This window comes from Hevea brasiliensis, chromosome 16 (genome assembly GCF_030052815.1).
Source record: "Hevea brasiliensis isolate MT/VB/25A 57/8 chromosome 16, ASM3005281v1, whole genome shotgun sequence".
NCBI lineage: Eukaryota > Viridiplantae > Streptophyta > Magnoliopsida > Malpighiales > Euphorbiaceae > Hevea > Hevea brasiliensis.
The window spans coordinates 55,624,301-55,644,177 of NC_079508.1; the positions used below are offsets into that span (position 1 = coordinate 55,624,301).

Below are 19,877 nucleotides of genomic sequence, written 5' to 3' on the forward strand. Positions count from 1 at the left end.
TAATCAAAAGGAAATGAATAACAATGAACCAAATTGATACAAATATTTTCACAAAAAACAAATTAAACACGAGGTGTTAAGGAATCTAAACGATGTATGATTTATGTCATTTTAAAGTTTTTTCACTAAACCACAAAAACTAGTATGTCATTTGGCAAACTCCATGCAAATATCACAAATGTTTCTCCATAAACGCCAAGTTGTAGTCCGTCAAGAAAGCAAGCAAATCGAACACTCTGAACTCCCCATCACAAATGATCAAGAATTTTCAAGAAGGCGATAAACTGTGATTTCTTGCTGCTTAAAATACCGTCTATCCTCTTCATCAACTAGAACAAGATTCAAGAAATACTTGACACTGAACTTGTTGTTGATGTTGCGATATGTGGGTGTCAACTCATACGGACTTAGAAACAGTCTGATTGGAATTGATTCTCCTGCTAGGGCATCATAATTGCATAAGTGGGATAATTCCTATGAACATACCATTTTCGAGCAGACAGTTAATGTAACACAATCACATAATCTTCAACATTTCCCAATCAGTTAACATGGAAAATCAAATAAAACAAAAGCTAGACTGCTATTAAGATGCTACAAACATACAGTTAGTGTAAACTTAGAAGATGGAAAGAGAAAAACAAAAGAACCATCTGATTGTAAGACACAATGATATTGAATTTTTATAAGCATGAATTCCATTGTCGCCATCTGTTTTGACTGTAATGAAGTTACAGCAAAGGTGAATTTATTAACTAAACTTCTCATTTTACCAATGGTTTAACCTTTCATCTTATCATTAAAAAGTGATGGAACTACTGATTAAACATCTCCTATTAATTTAAGGTGGGAGAATAAATTTAAAAAAAAATGGGTTCTAAGGATTTGATTTTTGGATTACCCCAGTGGAAAGAGCAGCATATATAGTAAAACAATAGGACATGACATTGCTTCATCGACCAAGTGCAGGACATAAACAGTTTACATAAGCTCCAGTGAGCTAAGCTTCAAAATCAACAGGCTTTTATTTCAAGAACATGGCTGTAATGACTATTAAAAGAAAGAAATCAGATTTTAATTTTTTGCAATCAAGTGCTTAAATGGACTAACAATCTATAGTCAAGTGCATTTGGCTGGTTTTTCTTATAAAATGGCTGGCAAAAAATTCAGAATTGAAGAGAAAAAAAAAAAAAAAAAAGAGATGAGATCATAGAAGATAACGCAGAGAAAATGGCTTTTCCATTTTCAACTCATGGTAGTACGTCATTTATGCTGCTTTTTCATTTTATCTAGAAAAAAAAGGCCCAAATGTTCACGTTAAGTGGACTTGATCCTTAATAGAAATGAGCATCTCAGATGTGTTACTTAGATTTTATGAGAGTATTATCTTAAGAAATAAATAATTAAACAAATATATATATATATATATATATATATATATATATATGATTTGTCTGACAAATTAAATTAAATACCTCTAACAGGAGCACCATCCATCAACTCAAATTTTGCAAGGGTCTCTGTCTCAACATATGTATTAGGCCCTGATCCTGTTGACTCACGACGCCTGATCTCAAGCTCCATATTTTTAATCTTAATTCTCACCAGAAGAAAATATATTTTTCCAATGATGACATCCTTCAAATGATACCTGTATAAATTTAATACCAATAAGAGGATCTAAGACTAAACCTCTCTTTCAACTTAATTCATCAAATGAAGTTAAATCATCTAAACATGAGCCTCATATAGACTTACTTGCTTTTACTGTATTCAAACTCAATATGAAGGCAGTCCTCAATTCCAACTTCCATCTGCAAGAGGCACAGTGACAAGCACAAAAGGATCAATTTTCAGAATAAAGTCATATTAATATCATGAAACACTGAATTATATTAAATAATTAAGATGTTTTTTGACTTAGCATTGCACAAACCTCAATACAATAATTGTCAGAAGTCATTTTCCCAATGATTTTCTAGATAAACATATATCAGAGCAAGGAAATCCTCTAAATAACAATTAGAGAAAACTCACAAATACACGGTATTTAAGCCAATAAAGGGGCAGATAGAATGTGACTCAGCAGCATGAGAAAGGTTATATTGACCACAAAGTCACATGCAGAGGAGTCAAATGTTCAGAATGTATGATTCACATATAATGGATTGATGCCAGGTATTTATAATAATAATAATAATAATAATAATAATAATAATAATAATAATAATAATAATAATAATAGTAAGCAACAATGCATATAACTACAACATCCTGACCTTAATGCTGTTATTTATTGACGGAAGCGGGGAATAGTTGCGCACCTGGTGCAGAAATATAACAAAGCAACAAAATCAAGCTATTGTACAATACTATCAAGACTATACATTCACATGATTATCCATTGAAGGAACCAAGCAAGGAGTTGTGTTTTAGAACCTTTGTGCGAAAATAAAATGAGTCCCAAGGTCAGTTTGCAAAACTTCTACTTGAGCTAGTCCATTTTCTTCTACCACTTCTTTAACACATACAAATTTCTAAAAGCACATTATTTAGCCCACATATATCCATGGGTGTCCATGTATGTGCATTCTTGTGTATTTAATTGTCACACACACACAAATATATACAGTCCCATAAAACTTCAATTGATTTCCAAAAGCTTTTGCATTTACCATTTGCCTGTTCTATTTTTTAATTTCTTTTTTAAGTTTCCTAGTACAACTTTCATCTCAACTAAGTGTTAATCCCAAACTAGTTGAGTATGGATCAATTTTCGTCATTCCAGCTTCTTAGGATTAAATCTTCAGAAAGAAATATTAAAATACCCATAAGAGTGTGAATTATGCAACCTTCAGTGGTGTTTTGCAATCTGTAACATCATGTCACATAATACATAGCAATAAAACAATGCGTTGCTACTTAATATGCAACATTGACAACACCAGCAATATGATTCGAAGCATTGCTTGCTGATACCAAAACACATTACCACAAAATCCTGGTACTCCACAATGTTGCTGACGTAGTTACGACTGATTGTCACTTTCAATATATACCTGCAAGTTCACAATAAGGCTTGCGTAGTTGGCTTATGAGTTTCAAAAAGGGTTTTAGTTTCCATTTCCAGAATTGAATATTTATCAGACAGATAATAATAATAATAATAATAATAATAATAATAATAATAATAATAATAATAATAATAATAATAATAATAATAATAATGCAGAAATCAACAGTGAATATCACTTTTTAACTTACAAACAGAACAAAAATTTAAATCATCGTATGTCAGTGAAACTTAGAGCAACCATTAATAAAGTCAGAATAACCTAAACCATGCTTAGCTAGTAGAACTCATCCTTAGGAATAATGACAAGAAATATTTGATAATCAACCACAGCCCAAAAAGATAGAGTTACTATTGTCTTTGCCAAGCTCACTTGGACAGTTCAAAAATTGATTTAAGAACAATAAGAAATTGTCTGGAGAGAGAGAGAGAGAGAGAGAGAGAGAGAGAGAGAGACTTTTGCAATTCAATCAAATATATGAACAGCAAACATAAATAAACTTGGAGGCAAAGGGGTAGAGAAAAAGGAAACAATGAAGATGCAAGAATTTTAAATAACCCAGCGAAATTGTACTATTCACAAAAGCATAGCCAGCACCAATTGAAAATCAGTTATAACAGTGAAAATTAGGAGATAGGGACAACTGGACAACTCTCTCAATTAGATAATCAAAACGGTACAATTTAAAAGGATGTCCTACCTAAGCCTCACGTTGACACCATTGTAAGACTCATATGGCATTTCAACTGTAGAAAATTCGAAGGGATATGTTTTTCTTTCATATAATTCACCAGGAATATCAAGTTCACGAACTGCATATGAAACATGAGAGTTAGAGCTCATCATAGATCAAAAGCTTTACTTAATTAATTCACTGACAATGCCCAATTACAAAGCCAGCAGAAAGAACGATAAAATTATGGCAATGCTAAAACGGGAAATTTAAGTTTAGAACAGGCATACAACATAATGATTATCCTGTCAATAATACTTAATGAAACTCATTAGAAGTAAACTACAAAACCTAGTTCTAGCAAAGACTTGTACCATCAAATAGAACTTCATTTATCATCAATTTGATGAGAAGTTAATGCTTATCCACTCACCAAGAGATGTAAAATCATAAAAGTTGCCTCGGTCAAAATACAATTCTGCAAAAAGGAAAACAGGTGTCATGGTCTAAGCTGTTATCCTTTTACAAAATAAACCAACGGAATATAGTCATTGTCATTCATGTAACACCCGATAAAGTAATTCCACAGAGCAACTACTCCCATGCTTCATGTAAATGAGTACACCACAGGAGAGATAATCTCCATTTTTTTGCATATAATACAATATAGCTCAAAAAATTCATTGGTCTAGGTATGACTCATGTTAAAAGAAAATTTCAATTATATTAGTTGAATAATTATCACAGGGCACAACACATATTTGAGTAAGAACGAATTAAAAGTTATATACATAATCTTCAGTTGGAACATGATTGTATAATAGAAAATGTTGAATTGTATGGTAAGGTCTATATAGACAATTTCACTGTAATCCATAATTTTTCCAGGCAAGATACATTAGAGATGACTCATAGAGGCTCTAAGAATAAATGATTGTATGTTATCTTTATCCTTCTTAAAAGATGAACTGAAAAGAGTTCTAATTCAGATCAACTTAAGGCATTTCTTTGTTGAATGCACTTGGATTAGCATTTTTTTCCTATTACCGACATAGATATAACCTTTTAGAAGTGATAGGGTAAATTAAACAAAAAGGAGTTTTCTGGGGAAAATATGTAAATACCCAAAGTACAAGGGCTTTAATTAGGATTTTTATAATTAAAAAGTAACCTTAATGAGCTTATACATGCATAGATTGCAGCACAAGAGAGCAAGTAGTTTACCATGACTGCAATCTTTCTATTGGCATGTTCTTCAACATCCAAGCAAAAGGACACCTCCTAATCAAGAGTTGTTCTGTATAATGTATATGTACACTTAAAGGCCAAACAATTAAGAAACTAGATTTGAGTGTTTTAAGAATTCAGATGTGAACATCAACCCAGGTAATTCTAGACTTAGTATTGTAGAACACTGGGAATGTGATCCATATTCCATCCAAACTTGATTATGAAACAGAATTCCAAGGCCTGAAATTACCTCAATTAACAGAAGAATCACTTGAGCAAGAAAGAATAGAAGAAACCCTTCATCTAAGAGCACAATATTTGTTGTTGCGTGAAAGTGTCATTGAAGCATAGTCATATAATCTTTAAAACACATCATTTTCCACTGTAATTACCTAAGGATACAAACTGTCAAGGGTTTTTTAATGGTGTTCAGCTTTGCCTTTTGGTCTTTTAGAAGGTTTTGCCTTCAGATATGCATCGCAATTGAAGACCCTTTTTGTGTTCATAAGTTCTCACTTATAATCTTTTCTTGCTTTCAATGGAGAAAACTTTTCTTCCTTTTATTACTCTTTTTCTCTATACCCATTAATCTTCTTTGATTAACTTTTAGAAAAGTTTAAAAATACACAGAGAATAATAGAATTTGAAGCAAATTCAACATACCTATCTGACCAAGCAACTCAATTTTAATGCCAGTATGTTCAACCTTCTTTCCTTGTGTTGGTTCTACAACAACCTGAACATAATAATGCAACATTAACTTTCAATATTACAGTTCCAATAACAACACTAAGTCACTGACTATAAAGTATAGATAAACAATATGATCAAAAGAACAATTCACGACATCACAAATACCTCTCCGACAATGTTTTCTTGACTTTGAAAGAGAGGAACCATAACTGTTTGGCCATTTTCCTTTTTAAATGGAACCTATGGAAATGCACAGAATCAGCAAGTAAAGGATGAATAACATTTTATTTAAAACAACCTCTAAATAGAGGTGACACAATTTTATCCAATTTCTGTGACATCTAGGTGAAACTAATAAAATCCCAGGAGTAAATTCGCTGCTGCACGTGTTAGATCTAACAGCATCACACTGCCTGGATCACACCCCCCACTTCAACAGCAGCAACATGATCAAATCAAATGATAGATGGCCTTAATATGATAAATTGACACTTAACAAACCTCCATACACAACTGCAATCTATAGTTGGTTCAAACTTCCAGTGTAGGCATCACTTTATATAATTACATACAATTGAATTGCAAATGCAGACCAAAGTTAACTTTTACACAATTTTCGAATTCAATTATTTCAGAAACAAAATGTACCATAATAATAGAATTATACGACCAAAAGAAAAGTAAAAGAAATTCAAAGTAATTTCTCTCGCAAATTAAACAAAAAAAAATTTCCAATTTCATTCTCAAGTCCTACATTCCAAAAACAAATGATGACACATTCTTGAAATGCAGTAGGATTCATGACTAGTTCAGAAATCATATTCTAATAATTCCTGCTTTCATTCCCATTCTTTGGAAAAAAAAAATCCAAAATGAGGTGTTCTTTATCTTTCGCAAATCGCAATACGATTCCTTCTTTATACCAAAGCAGCAAGTAGGCAACAGCATCGCTAATAATTGAGAACAGAAAATTTTACAGTTTTTTTTATAAAATTAAAAAAATAATAAAATAGAAGGACCAGAAGTAAAGTTTCTGTGGACATGAAACCTGCTTGCGAGTTCTTCCATCAGCAAAAGTGATTGAAATGTTACATGGCGGCTTGAAAGCTCCGATTAGGAAATTCTAAATCAAGAAGAAACGCACAACCGTAGTTTTGTGAAATTATCTCAACAACTACAAAATTAGTATCGCAAAGAAATCAAAGGAAGGGAAGGCTTTACCATGATCCTCTGCTCAATCCAGTAGAATTACTGCCACTGCCACTCCGCTAGGCATGAAGAAGCTTGAAAAAGAAAGCAAAACGAGTTCAATTCCAACTTAGCAATGAATTGATCAATTTGAGAGATTAAATTAAAGAGTTATCGAAAATATATACCTGGAGAGGCATTAAAATGGGCGGATTTGAAGCCTGAAATTAGAGATTGCAGGAGGAAGAAGATCAGCTGGTTCTGTTCTTGGTCGACAAACGTCAAATCGTCAACTGTTTACCTTCCAAAGCATTATTATTTGCAGTGGATTTCAGCTTTTTTTTTTTTTTTTCCTTTCTTTTTGGTTAAACTTAAAATTTTTAATAAATTATTAAAAATCATTTGATCTTTCACATCATATTTCACTTTTAAAGTTAACTAATTTAAATAACTTTTTATTTTTTAAAATAAAGTTTTTCATATTTTTTAATTTTTTTAATTTTTTAATATTGAAAAAGATCAAAAAAATTTTAAAATTTTTAGAAATTTTTAAAGAAATATATTATTAGCTTGGAAAATGAAAAATTTTTAAAAATTTTAAAAAATTTAAAAATAATTATTTAAAAAACCTTTCATTTTTTTAACAAAAACTCATTCCAAACAAAGAGTAAGATTTTTACTTTTACGCTTAAACTTTAGGTATGATATTCTTTTTTTACACTTTTTTTATTATATGGTATTTTAAATTAATTTTTTTTTATTTTTAATTATATTTTAATTAATAATTTTGCTCATGCTATTTATTATATTATTTTAATAACATAACTTAATATTTATTTTTTAATTATTTATGCTATAACATTTCATTAGTGATAAATTAATTAATTATAATTTTATTTTCAATGTTAATAATTTTTAATAATAATTGATATAATTTTATATTTACTAAAAATATAAAAAATATACAATTTAATTTTAAATTTTAAAATGAATTGATAAGTAAATTATTTTTTATATTATCTTGACCAAATATAAATAAAATAAAATATAAAACACACATAAGCCACGTGATTATCTTTAAAATATTATTTAAATCTTATAAATAATGTTTTAGTGAATAATTATTTAAATATATATTAATATAATTTATTTTTAAAAAATATATTTAAATTTATTGAAAATAATGGTAAACCCACAGATTTTAATGTAATTTCTCTTTTTTAAATCTAACTAAAAATTTACTTAAAAATGATTGATTTTTATAAATATATAATATGATAAATTAAATTTTATAATGCTAAAATTATAAATTTATAAATAAATTAAGGTTAATTTATATATATATATATATATATATATATATATAAACTCCAACTGATACTTGAATTCAAGACTTCATAATTTTCATTTAGTAACCTGAACTAAAGCTAATTGGTAAAGGCTTACTATATATATTTTTTGTACAACGCAGATGGTATAAAAATATAATTTTTGCATTTGCAATAAGATGGTATTGAATGCCACAACCTCACAATTCCACTCAAGAATAACTAAAGCCACAATGCATTTGAATTTGCAGGAACAACTACAATGTGATGTTCACTGGAAAATTCCTATGATAATCAGTTCAAAATTACAACTTTAACCATCTAACCAGGCTGAATTTTTCTTCAACCAAAGTTATCTGAATCTTCAAATTTAAAACTTCCACTTGACACAGTGACAGAACCTTCAGTAGTTTTGCAGAGAATCAAGAAAAGAACACAAAGGAAAACAGACCAATAGAAAAACATTGCTGGCAATAATTCACAAGAAAAGAAGCAGTACATATAACAGAAAGGAAACATATACAAACATTTTAATTTGCCAAATCTATTGTTATTGACATCGTCCAGTTGAAGAGGAAAGCAAACAAGCATTATGAGAATTTTCCATGCTTTCCAACGATAATAGCAAGGAAAACAATTGGTGAACCCATGTCTCTCTAATTCTACATAATAGAAAATTGTCCCAGGAAACGAGGGTGGTAAAGAATGAAGCTATAGAACAAGTATGACACATTTGGCAAGGTAATATAAACAAAAGATGGTGATCATCACACTTCAAAATGGGGACTATTTTTACTTCAATTCTTGCATGTCCTCCTCAGTTTTCCAGACAACATCATCGAGGCTGGTTGAGAGATTTTTATAGAACTGTAGAAAAAACATCAAATAAACAAAAACATAACCAACTTGATCAACATGTTCACTAAAATGTAACCAAAAGGATTTATATCACTAAGTTTACGGTTGTTTGACAATGTTATCAGAACACCTGATAAGCGCGATGATTGTAACAGTGGCTCAATAAGAAGTGTGTCAAACTGTCAAGCTTTCAGAAAATTGCTTAATCCCAATCAGCTGCCTTCACTTTTAGGTGCTTGACCGGACATTGGCCAAGCAAACAAGCCACTAGGGCATATATGGTGACAGGGAACAAGGTCCAAAGTCCAAACTCCACACAGCACTTTGTCCAAGTTCAAAACCCAAAATCCTCTTCTTTTTCAAGTATAGTGATGAGAGGACCGGTTCATTGCCCAAGGAAGAAATAGGTGTGGTGCCATCCTTTGGCCATTTGGTGGATAATATGACGAGTAAAATCAGAAAGCTTTTGAGACTAAGGAATTTCCTCTAGAGATATTTAAAGACAGGTGGCTACATATAGTTCAAGCTTGGTTGATGATGTGTTTATCTTGAAAGTAGTGATTTTTCTAAATTTTTTGATCAGCATTTAGATAAATTTAAAATTGCCTATCCTGAAGGCACATGAATGGTGATTCCTTTGGTGCCTCATGCTAGTATAAACATTTTTTCCTTATCGAAAAAATATTTCAGTATCCTCGGCATTTTCTTGTAATTTTGATAATGGAATTAATTTTTGTAACTGTTTAAAAATGCATTCCTATTGCTCTCTCTCTCTCTCTCTCCAAGTTTTTCTTCTCTTGATTATTTGCATGACTTCCAGCATGTCCTATATATGTTTTTGCACATCAATTTAGGTATTGTTTCTTTACTTCAAACATATAAACCCTATTTTGATAACATAAACTTTTTTCCCCTGTAACATCAAGCCCTGTAGTTCCCAATCCAAAACACCCCTTCAACAATGACAATGCAATCATACTGAGTTGAAAATTAATGTGTGTAAAGTGTTGGGCCAAATTCCAATCCTTAAAGAGGAATCAACTAATGGCATTCCTAAGGTCATATTTATTGTGAACCAATGAAACATAAAATATTAAACAGCCCTTTAATAGCAATTCCTAATGAATAAATTTGAAGCAAAAAATCACAAAAAAATCTCAGTTTTCATCTCTCTTTAAAAAGAAATTGAAAATTAAAAGAAATGTTACCTTATGGAACTCCAAAGTGTCCCCTTTTGCCTTTCGCACTTCAACCATATGTAGAGAAGGTGCCACTTGAAAAACCTAATAGAAAAGTAGGAAATAAACAATTAATAGAAAATGACTACTGACCACAGAGTAAGGACCATATAAAGACAAGAAATTTTATTATAGCTGACCTCGGTGGCAACATTAAGGTTTCCCTTTCTACCAGCTTTCATATTTTCAAGCCTCATCTGAGAAAGACAATGGATATACATCACCCTGACACTTGTACTTGAGCCACATAAAAAAATAAAAGGTATACAGTTCACATTTTGCTCACCTTGTAGTTTTTCTTGTGAACATCAAAACCAAGAGGCTTTGCAGCTTCTTCAATCTTATGGATTATCTCATTAGCAGGGCATTTAGATGTGAACCTTGTTTCCCTCTTGAATCCCTGTAGCCAACCATTAGTCACAAAATACGAACAAAGAATAACACAAGATTCAAGTTACAGTCATTTGTTGAAATCCAAAAATTTGTTGCCATAAGCCAATTACATGTTCTGGCACCTAAGTATGTTATCTCCTTATGAAGCCTATGGCACTTTGACATTAGCTCATAATAGATGGCCCAAAAAAGATAATTTTCCAACAAGTTTTTCTCAATCTTATACTTCATAATTTCAGAGGTTGTATGAACCCACATGATCTTTCTCCCCCAGAATTAAAAACACGCGCTGGTCATGAAAGCACTTTGAACAATATTAGAAACAGTAATTATCTGCTATTGTGCCTTCAATGAATTAACATGAAGGCATATAGTCTAGCAGCAATGAGAGATCCTGGATTGTTTCAAACATCCCCTTGGCATGGACATGCATGTTTTCCCTGCTGAATTTAGTGAGTTGACCTATCCTTGAAATGCTCAAATTACAATAGAATAAAGCCAAGGCATACACACACAACATAGATACAGACACAGACATACATCCTGACTACTGGATCCTACCCCCTTGTGAATGCAACAATAATTCAGTATCAACCCTCACTTCTTCAGAAGCAGGAAGGGGATATTTGCTGCACTAACATTCTTCCCTTCACATAAATGCACATGCACAAACACACACAGACTCGATCAATTTTAAATATATAGTTTAAAGAGTATAACATAAAGGAGGCCTTCTAACATGCAAACCTGTTCTGTATCAAACAAATTCCCCAGATTTAGTCCTTTTGACATAGAAATTAACTCAAATGCATTCATAGCTGCTGGATGTTCTTCCTTCTTCTCTGTTACATGGAATTCCTGTAACAATGCCAATATATTATACTTCAAAAACACTATTCCTGTAACAATGCCAATATATTATACTTCAAAAACACTATCATCAAGAATAAACCATTGCAGCAAGTTCTCCAAATTGTATACAGCTGTTTTATAATTATAGCACTTACTTCTGAGTCCTTAAAAACGGCTTCAACATCATCCAAGTTGGTGTCTCCTTTCTCCACAAAGACAGGGGGTTTATAATCTTTCTTAAACCATTCATCTTCCAAGATTTCAGGTATAGTGATGCGCTGCCCCAAAAATAAAATGTAAATCAGAGATATAAACCAAATAATAATAATAATAATAATAATAATAATAATAATAATAATAATAATAATAATAATAAGACAATCCACTACATACGTAATTTATAAATCAATATAAAATTGTAATTAATAGAAATTTTGCTATGCATGGCTGCTAACAAAAGCATTGAAAGCTAAACTTCCAGCATGCTCTTTATAGCACTTGCTACCTCACAAATTGCCATGGGCGATCACAGCACAATTAAAAAAAATAAAAAAATTTTCAAAGTGTCTGCTAAGCTTATAATAGGAAAAGCTAACACCATATCTGATTAGGTCTCTCTCTGCCCAACAGAAATATTATGAACATGTTAAAATCTAATCTTGCAGAAGCAGCAAGGGGAGGTATTCCTCATGTGCCACTAACAATGGTTATCAACTAAGTTATCCTGCTGGCCTCATAAATCAATTATGAGCCATTCAATTTCAATAACATCTGAATGGAGGCAATACAGTAGAGACTTCTCTTACTTTTTGAAAATAAAATTTGTCAACCACTAGTTATTTAATGTAGTAAAAAACAAGTAATGAAAGTTACGAAAGCAAAATTTCTTACAGTCATAGGGTTAGGATCCAAAATTTTAGTTATTAATTTCATGGCACCAAAAGAAAGCCAAGGAGGGTAAGTGAACTCAGCCACTGAAATCTGCATGCGGGGAAAGGAAAAGCAAATAAATACAAAAAGGACAGATAACAACAAAGAATAGTTCTATGAAAAACGGTAAAATGCTCACTTTTTTATACAGGTTCATAAAATTACAATCATCAAAAGGCAAGTATCCTGCAAGCAGTACAAATAGTATTACTCCACATGACCACACGTCTGCAGTTGCCCCATCATAACCTCTATCATTAAGAACCTGAACATCGACAAAACATTATAAATGGTCAAATGTTCAAAAGTGATATAAATGGTTGAAAAACATTGGCATAAAAACAGTTATACAAACCTCAGGAGCAACATAATTTGGAGTTCCACAAGCAGTATGAAGTAGGCCATCATCCTGCCAAATAAACTTTAGAGTAAGAAACAATTCATGCCCTCTAAGAGCAATCAAAGAAAGTTAGAAGGCAGACCAAATTTTACTTTTATTAGAATAAAAGTGAGCTTAAAGGATTTGAGAATGCCGATTGCAGACATATAAAATTGTTTTAAACATGATTATATCAGTGATCATTGCTATTATTATTTTCTTTTTCTTTTAACACATGGCATGCATGCGATTGATTCAATGTTCAATCAACTTTAAATAATTGTTTCCTCATTATTTTGCAGGTTGTCCAATTTTATTTTGATATCATATGAGGACTTGATTATTGGAATACTCATCCAATAATTCAATGCAGTCAATCAGAAATCCAGATCAAGCGAAAAGAAGTGGATATTGCAGTTCTGTTTATGTACACAAATAATCCTAAGATTAGTAATAGGGCTCTAGAATCAATTCTAGATTAAAGAGTTTAATTAGAGAGTTTTAGTTTGCAAGACTTGTGGACCCATTAAGTAAAGCTCATCTCCTTTCTACCTTTGTTACTAGGACGAAATTTCAGTATTGTGGTGTTTGAGACATAACTTCTTATTTGTCCTTAACGAAAGTGATGCATGTCACCAACTTATTGGATCGCAGTACCTCCCATACTTACTACTTAACCCATACCATCTCTCATTTAGGTTTTTTTTCCCTCCTTCCAATGCATTTTGATTACTTTCTATCTAGTATCTCTTATTTGCTGTCTCCGCCTCTCTCCAGAGAAACCTTTATCCAGTCAAAACTAATTGTCCCTTACCTAACTGTTCCATGGAAGCAACAACTATATGATTCCTTGCCATTATGCTTTCCCTCACTTGCCATAACAGTTGAGAATCCTAAATCACACACTCCTCCCATAATGTAACACTGTCAGCCCATCAGCCCCTCTTCTCATGCTGTAATGCTACAACAATCATCCATAATTACAGGATGTTTGAAACCCGTTACCCAAAAGTACTAGCAAAAAGTTGCTTACTGTTTAAGTCCGACCATCCTCACTTGAAAAGGGCACGTAAACATAGAGTGCATGACAGTATAGTCAATACCCAAGGTTTCATACCTCATGGTTAGTTTTGAAAACAAAATATTGTGATATTACTAATTGTTGTTCAAGTACTGTGGCAAATTAATCAAATTAGCACATGAGAAATAGAGAGAGGCCTATAAAGACAATAATGTAAACAAGCTTCTCGACAAACAAACCTATTTATCAAGCCCATTCCAGTAATGAAATTGGTCTAATTTGTGGTAGGATTTGGTAGGGAAAGAGATGTCCCTACTCAATTGAGCTAAGAAATGAAAATTTTATAATTACCCTGACTTGTTGTGACAATGCACTCAATCCAAAATCAGAAACTTTTAGGTTCCCACAAGCATCCAACAGCAGATTCTCTGGCTGCGACAAAAGCAAGATGATGAACTTTTTTATGGTAAGCACAACAGGTTTCTCACTCCAAGGTCTCTGTGATAAAAGATTAATAAATACATCATCTCTGTGTCCATAGGTTGATAAAAGTTAAGAGTACCTTCAGGTCTCTATGGTAGACACCCCTACTGTGGCAGTAATCAACCGCATTAATAAGCTGCTGGAAATATCCCCGAGCTTCATCTTCTCTCATCTGTCCATGGTTTACCTTCATAACGGTCATGCAAAGATACTCTCAGCAAGCAGTTTGAGAATTACAAGAGAAAAACAAACATCCAAACAATTTAAGACTTTGTGCTCCTATCAAAAAAGAACTGCATTATTATAAACAATAATATATTACAACTATCCAAGGGGACAGTTTTTAATAGTTAATAGACAATTAGCAGTTGCCTTCAAGATAAAATGAAAGATTTGTAAGTAGCTTTAATGACATTAAATGGTTAAGTCCTTAAATCCATCAAGAATATCAAGCCAATTAAAAATCAAAGGCAGAAATAAATATTTTGAACAGCGATGCACAAACTTACAATTTTGTCAAAAAGCTCTCCCCCAGTAACAAACTCCAAGACAATAAATATCTTTGTCTTGCTTGCCATCACCTGGAAAAGAAAAGTAACTATTTGATAAATCTAACACCAAGTAAATGAATTTTACATCTTTGCTCAGGTTTCAAGTACTAATTTTGGACAGACCAATCATAATTATTTTTCAGGCACATAGCAATATAAATGCCAAAATAGTAGTTTTTTTTTTTCTTGATAAATGCCAAAATAGTAGTTTAAATAACAAAGAATCAAGATTTAACTCAAAATGTAGATGAACATTGCTAACAACATTAAAATATAGTCTTTTATGTTGGGACAAAAATTAGCAAAAAGATCACATCTTCAACTAAAAATTAAGAATTTTGTCTTGGGAAATTAAACGAGTTATTTTGGATTACCTACTCGGAAGCATGTTCTACAGCATGTTCCACTGAATCACTATATCTATGAACAGTGGCAGATCCAGAATTTTTTTTTTTCTGGAGTCGACATATAAAAAATAAATAATAAAATACTATAAAAAAATGTCAAAAACATAATATTATATCTTACAATTGGACTCAATAAGGTCTAGTATGCTACAAACTATCAAGAATTATATGTCATTAATGTTATTAAATAAATTTCTCTATATATAACTCATTCATCAATTAATATTGACACTTAAATATCTTATATCAGTTGAAAAATAATATTTATCCTTATTTAATTTTAACTTTTACCAAAAAGAGGGTTCAACAAATTAAATTTATAAGGGGTCAATCTAAACAAGTGTGTGTGTGTGTGTAAGGATTTTTTTAATAAAAAAATTGGCTCCTCTTTTAATCAAGTGGATCTGCTACTGTCCATGTATATAATTCTTCCTCCAGTCCAAAAAGAGATGCTAAATTTCATTTACATGGAAATAGGTACAGTGATATGCATCAAAAGAACCAGAAAATCTAAGTTGGCGTACCTATGGCAGAGAAAGATGTAAAAGAAAACCAAAAGTTCTTTTTAATTTAAAAGAATAGTTATAGCAAGTTATTCAAAATAGGGTAAATACTAAAGGAAATGAGAGATAGAGAGAGAGAGACCTCAAATAATTGAACAACATTTGGATGCTTTATAAGCTTCATTGTCGCTATCTCTCGCTTGATCTGTAAAAGCATGCTGAAACATTTAGATACACGAAGCAATTTACACACAGTAATTTCTTTCTATAATGGCTTGCAAAATTTTTAATAAGATGGAAGGAAAAAAGAAAAAAAGAAAGAAAGAAACCCCTTGGACAATGAGGGTTGGAGTTAAGATAAAAAAATCCATAGCAAATAATGAATGAAATAACAAGCTGAAAGCCTTCAGAGTGCATAGGAAAGGAATTGCAAGACAAGCTAAAAATAATCCACTGTATTGGGAAAGTGGAAACAAGACAAGTGGAGAGACAGTAAAGCAAAAGATAGAATCACTTGCAAAAAGCAAAAAAACTAACCAGACCTGTTCAGCCATCTTGTTTTTAAGAACTTTCTCTTTGTCAAGAATCTTCAGAGCCACAGGCTCTCCTGTCTCAGAGTTCCTTGCAAACTTCACTTTTGCAAATGTTCCCTCACCAATTGTTCTTCCCACCTCATATTTACCCACTCTTCGCTTGATTTTAGGTTGACTCATGCTCAATTTATTGATTGAACTTTCTTATCCTCACAGTTCTGCAAACGTGCAAATACTCTCCTGAAATGCACAACAAAGCATAAGTTTCAGATAACTGACACATAATTTTAATAGATATGAAAATTTTGAGCCATTTCCCCAGGACAATCTTTATGAACAGAAATAGGTCAACATTTTTTTTTGGAATTTGATACTTTTCAAGGCTTGTATCACAGACATGAAGATTAAACTTTTTACCTTTACACTTCTCATAATTTACCAACAACCAACTCCATTCCCTTAGGACAGGAATCATTAAAAAGATTGCACACAGAGTGAACACAAGGACCTTAATGCAGATCATGTATAAAGAAGCATGATACCCAAATGATCTACAATGATAACATAATTAGAAAGCTAGTATGCTTGTTTAACAATATAATAACATAATTAGAGGCTAAGAAAACCTGCCTAATTGAGAATTTACCAGTGTAAGTAACAGATCAAAGCATCAAATTATATTCAAAATCAGACAAGAATCCAAGATGAAAATTGACACGAAATGTAAACATAATAAGATCTTGAATCACATGAAATCTTCAAAATTGAGAAAGAAGGGAAAAAAACAATAAATAGAGATAAAATATAAGAAGCGCATTAACCTCGAGTATAATCAACATTACGCACACAGAATTTTGAATTTGAAGCAGCTTATAGCAGAATAAGATAGTAAGTAAAAGTTGATAACTACCAACCCATAAAAAAAAAATTCGTAGTTAACAATAATACAAAATAGGACTGAATTTTGATAAAAAGCTAAAAAGAATCTCTTTGTCAAAATCCATCACTTTTCCAGAAGAAGAAGAAGATAAAAAGGGAAGTGAGATGCAGAAAGTTCAAGTCTATGCTTCTGAAGAACAAAAACCCAGATCAAATTTTAAAAGAACTAACCAACAAAAGCAAGAAGGGAACACCTTCCAAAATTAGAATTTAAAGCACTTAAGAAGAAGCAGCAGCAGCAGCAGCAGCAAAGAAGAAGGAAGTGGCAAAGAATCAGCAAAACAGTCAAAGACGAAGTTCAAAGCAAATTCAACTAGTGAATATATATATCTATATATATATATATAGATATATATAGAGAGAGAGAGAGAGAGAGGATATTCTTGAGAAAGGTGATAGTTGGAACGATGAGATACGAAGAAAGGCTGGCGATTGTTTCTGGAGTAATGGTTCTTGAGTTCGCTGAAAAGACAGAATCAGATCTTCGTAAACACAAATATACAAGAGAAAGCGATTGAATCATAAGCTCCTGTCTTCTCTTTCTTCCATTGCAACCTGGCAAATCTTTTTCCTACTGACTTACTGATGTAGAGCTGCTATTAAGAAATATATTTTCTTTTTTTTTTTAACATATAATTAAAATTAATGAAATTCTAATTTAATAATATGTTATAGTTATAAAAACGCTGCAACGCCCTACTTGTCTCCGTTCATTTTATTAAGTCCCACGTAAAATCAGAATGTTTTATATATTATTTAAATAAGTAAAAAAAATATTTTATAACAATAATATGATGAGTTTATTAAAATCAGCGACTAAATGCATATTATTCTTATGATAGGTTTTAAATTTAAGTTTTTATTCTATAATTCTCAATTAAAATAAAAATAATAAAATATTGATGAAAAAAGCTAAATATGATCTTTATATATTGTATAATAGAACTCAACAAAATATCATATCCATAATAGTATTAGTGGGTGTATTTCATTCGAAGTTTGTTTGGTAATGCTAGGTGATTTAATAATAAATAATTATTTTAATAATTATTTATTATTTTATCAAATATTAATTATTAAATATTAATTATTAATAGTTTATTGTTTATATAATAATTTATGTCCTATTTAATAATATTAATTATTTTAATAGTTCTCGATTATTTTAGTAACTGTCAGCTGTTAATGATTAGCTGTTTAATGATTAGCTGTTTATATACCTATTAAAATAAAAATGTTTAGTAAAAATAACTGTTAGATTAATTATTAAATATAAAAATAATAATAAAATCATTTTGACATTAGTTAAAAAGATTTTTCAATTTCTAAAAATTAGAGAACTAATTTTTCATGACCTACTCTCTAAAACTTTAAAAGCTAGTATAAACACTGTGTCATTATGTCACTCAATAATATAATTTGACTCTGATCAAAATACTAAACATTACCTGAAAGGCTATTATCGAACAGGATCTTAAAATAAAAGCATTTAATAAAAATAATAATTAAATTAATTTTCAAATAAAAAAAATAATGCCATCTTTTTTACTCTAATAAGAATATTAAATATTACCTTAAGATTAGAGAGATAATATTTTATGATCCATCTTCTTAATTTCTAAATTGTAATAATATATATTATTAAATAATATAATTAAAAAAAATATTTTAATTTTATTAAAAAACAATAGAGAGGCTTTGATCAAAATAGGACTTCTATTCATCGAGTGTGCTTTCATTTATTGAATTCAATATATTATATTATTTTTGAATATAACACAAGATAATCATTTTTTATTTTATTTTATATTATCTTATCTCATTTCACATTATATATTATCTTCTCCAAATGTGGACGACGTTTATATATTCTTCAATAAATTCATATTTATTTTTGGGTCGAGTACGTATATTTATATATATATATTTTTAACGTATTCATATTTTATTTCAATGCGAAACTTTATTATGTTAGGCATCCATACTTGAATTCAAACATCTTGTTGGGATTTAAAACATTATATTATTGTTATAAACAAGGAAATCAAAGAAAGAAGTAGAATGTGAAACTAAAGACATTAAATCAATGAGCTCTAATTCAATAATATTGAATTGATACCTGCAAGGTCTTGAATTCAAATTTTAATATAATTTAATTGTTGAAATAGAAGTATTCATGTTGCTGATGGGAGTAAAATATGGTTCAAAATGTTAGTTGAGACCACAACTCGTCATTTGCTTCTCTATCTTTCTTTTGCATGGTTGATATTCCTGTGACGTTTGCCATCTCTCTCGTTTCTTTTTTATATTCTTTACTTGTTTGTTTATATTATTCTCTCCTTTTCCATGTCTTTCTTCAAAATACTATAAAATCATGATATTATATTTTTAATCCATCATGTTAGATAATTTTACTATTAGATTTTGATTAGTAAAATGATAGCTTTTTTTGGTACAATGAGTTCTTATAATTAAGGCTTGAATTCGATGTTTAATAATTCTAAAATAATTTTAGTATTATTGAATTAAAACTTTTTAATTAAAATAATAGCTATTGTTTTCATTCTAGAACATTATTTGATGAAATATAAATTGCTCACGTTG

The 19,877-nt window shown here is 30.6% G+C and overlaps 2 protein-coding genes across 3 annotated transcripts; both read right to left on the minus strand.

Moving 5' to 3' along the window:
- On the minus strand, nt 1-7,263 carry LOC110662647 (vacuolar protein sorting-associated protein 26A). The gene is made up of 12 exons (XM_021821691.2): nt 7,047-7,263; nt 6,892-6,953; nt 6,719-6,793; nt 5,836-5,910; nt 5,641-5,713; nt 4,181-4,225; nt 3,775-3,886; nt 2,993-3,059; nt 2,280-2,324; nt 1,759-1,814; nt 1,476-1,651; nt 1-437 (listed from the first exon to the last, which is right to left on the minus strand). Exons 2-12 carry the CDS (start codon nt 6,892-6,894, stop codon nt 259-261), a joined length of 906 nt encoding a protein of 301 aa, XP_021677383.1. The 5' UTR covers nt 6,895-6,953; nt 7,047-7,263; the 3' UTR covers nt 1-258.
- A 1,425-nt stretch (nt 7,264-8,688) lies between these two features.
- Nucleotides 8,689-17,863, minus strand: LOC110662600 (CBL-interacting serine/threonine-protein kinase 3). Of its 2 annotated transcripts, none has more exons than XM_058137386.1 (15): nt 17,690-17,863; nt 16,344-16,574; nt 15,944-16,006; nt 14,850-14,921; nt 14,420-14,527; nt 14,209-14,355; nt 12,813-12,866; nt 12,597-12,722; nt 12,419-12,508; nt 11,683-11,805; nt 11,423-11,533; nt 10,569-10,682; nt 10,423-10,479; nt 10,253-10,327; nt 8,689-9,053 (listed from the first exon to the last, which is right to left on the minus strand). In XM_058137386.1, exons 2-15 carry the CDS (start codon nt 16,512-16,514, stop codon nt 8,979-8,981), a joined length of 1,386 nt encoding a protein of 461 aa, XP_057993369.1. In that variant the 5' UTR covers nt 16,515-16,574; nt 17,690-17,863; the 3' UTR covers nt 8,689-8,978. The 2 variants fall into 2 exon arrangements, with proteins under 2 accessions (XP_057993369.1, XP_057993370.1); XM_058137387.1 differs by having other exon boundaries at nt 14,209-14,289; nt 17,690-17,862.
- Between the last annotated feature and the right edge of the window lie 2,014 nt (nt 17,864-19,877).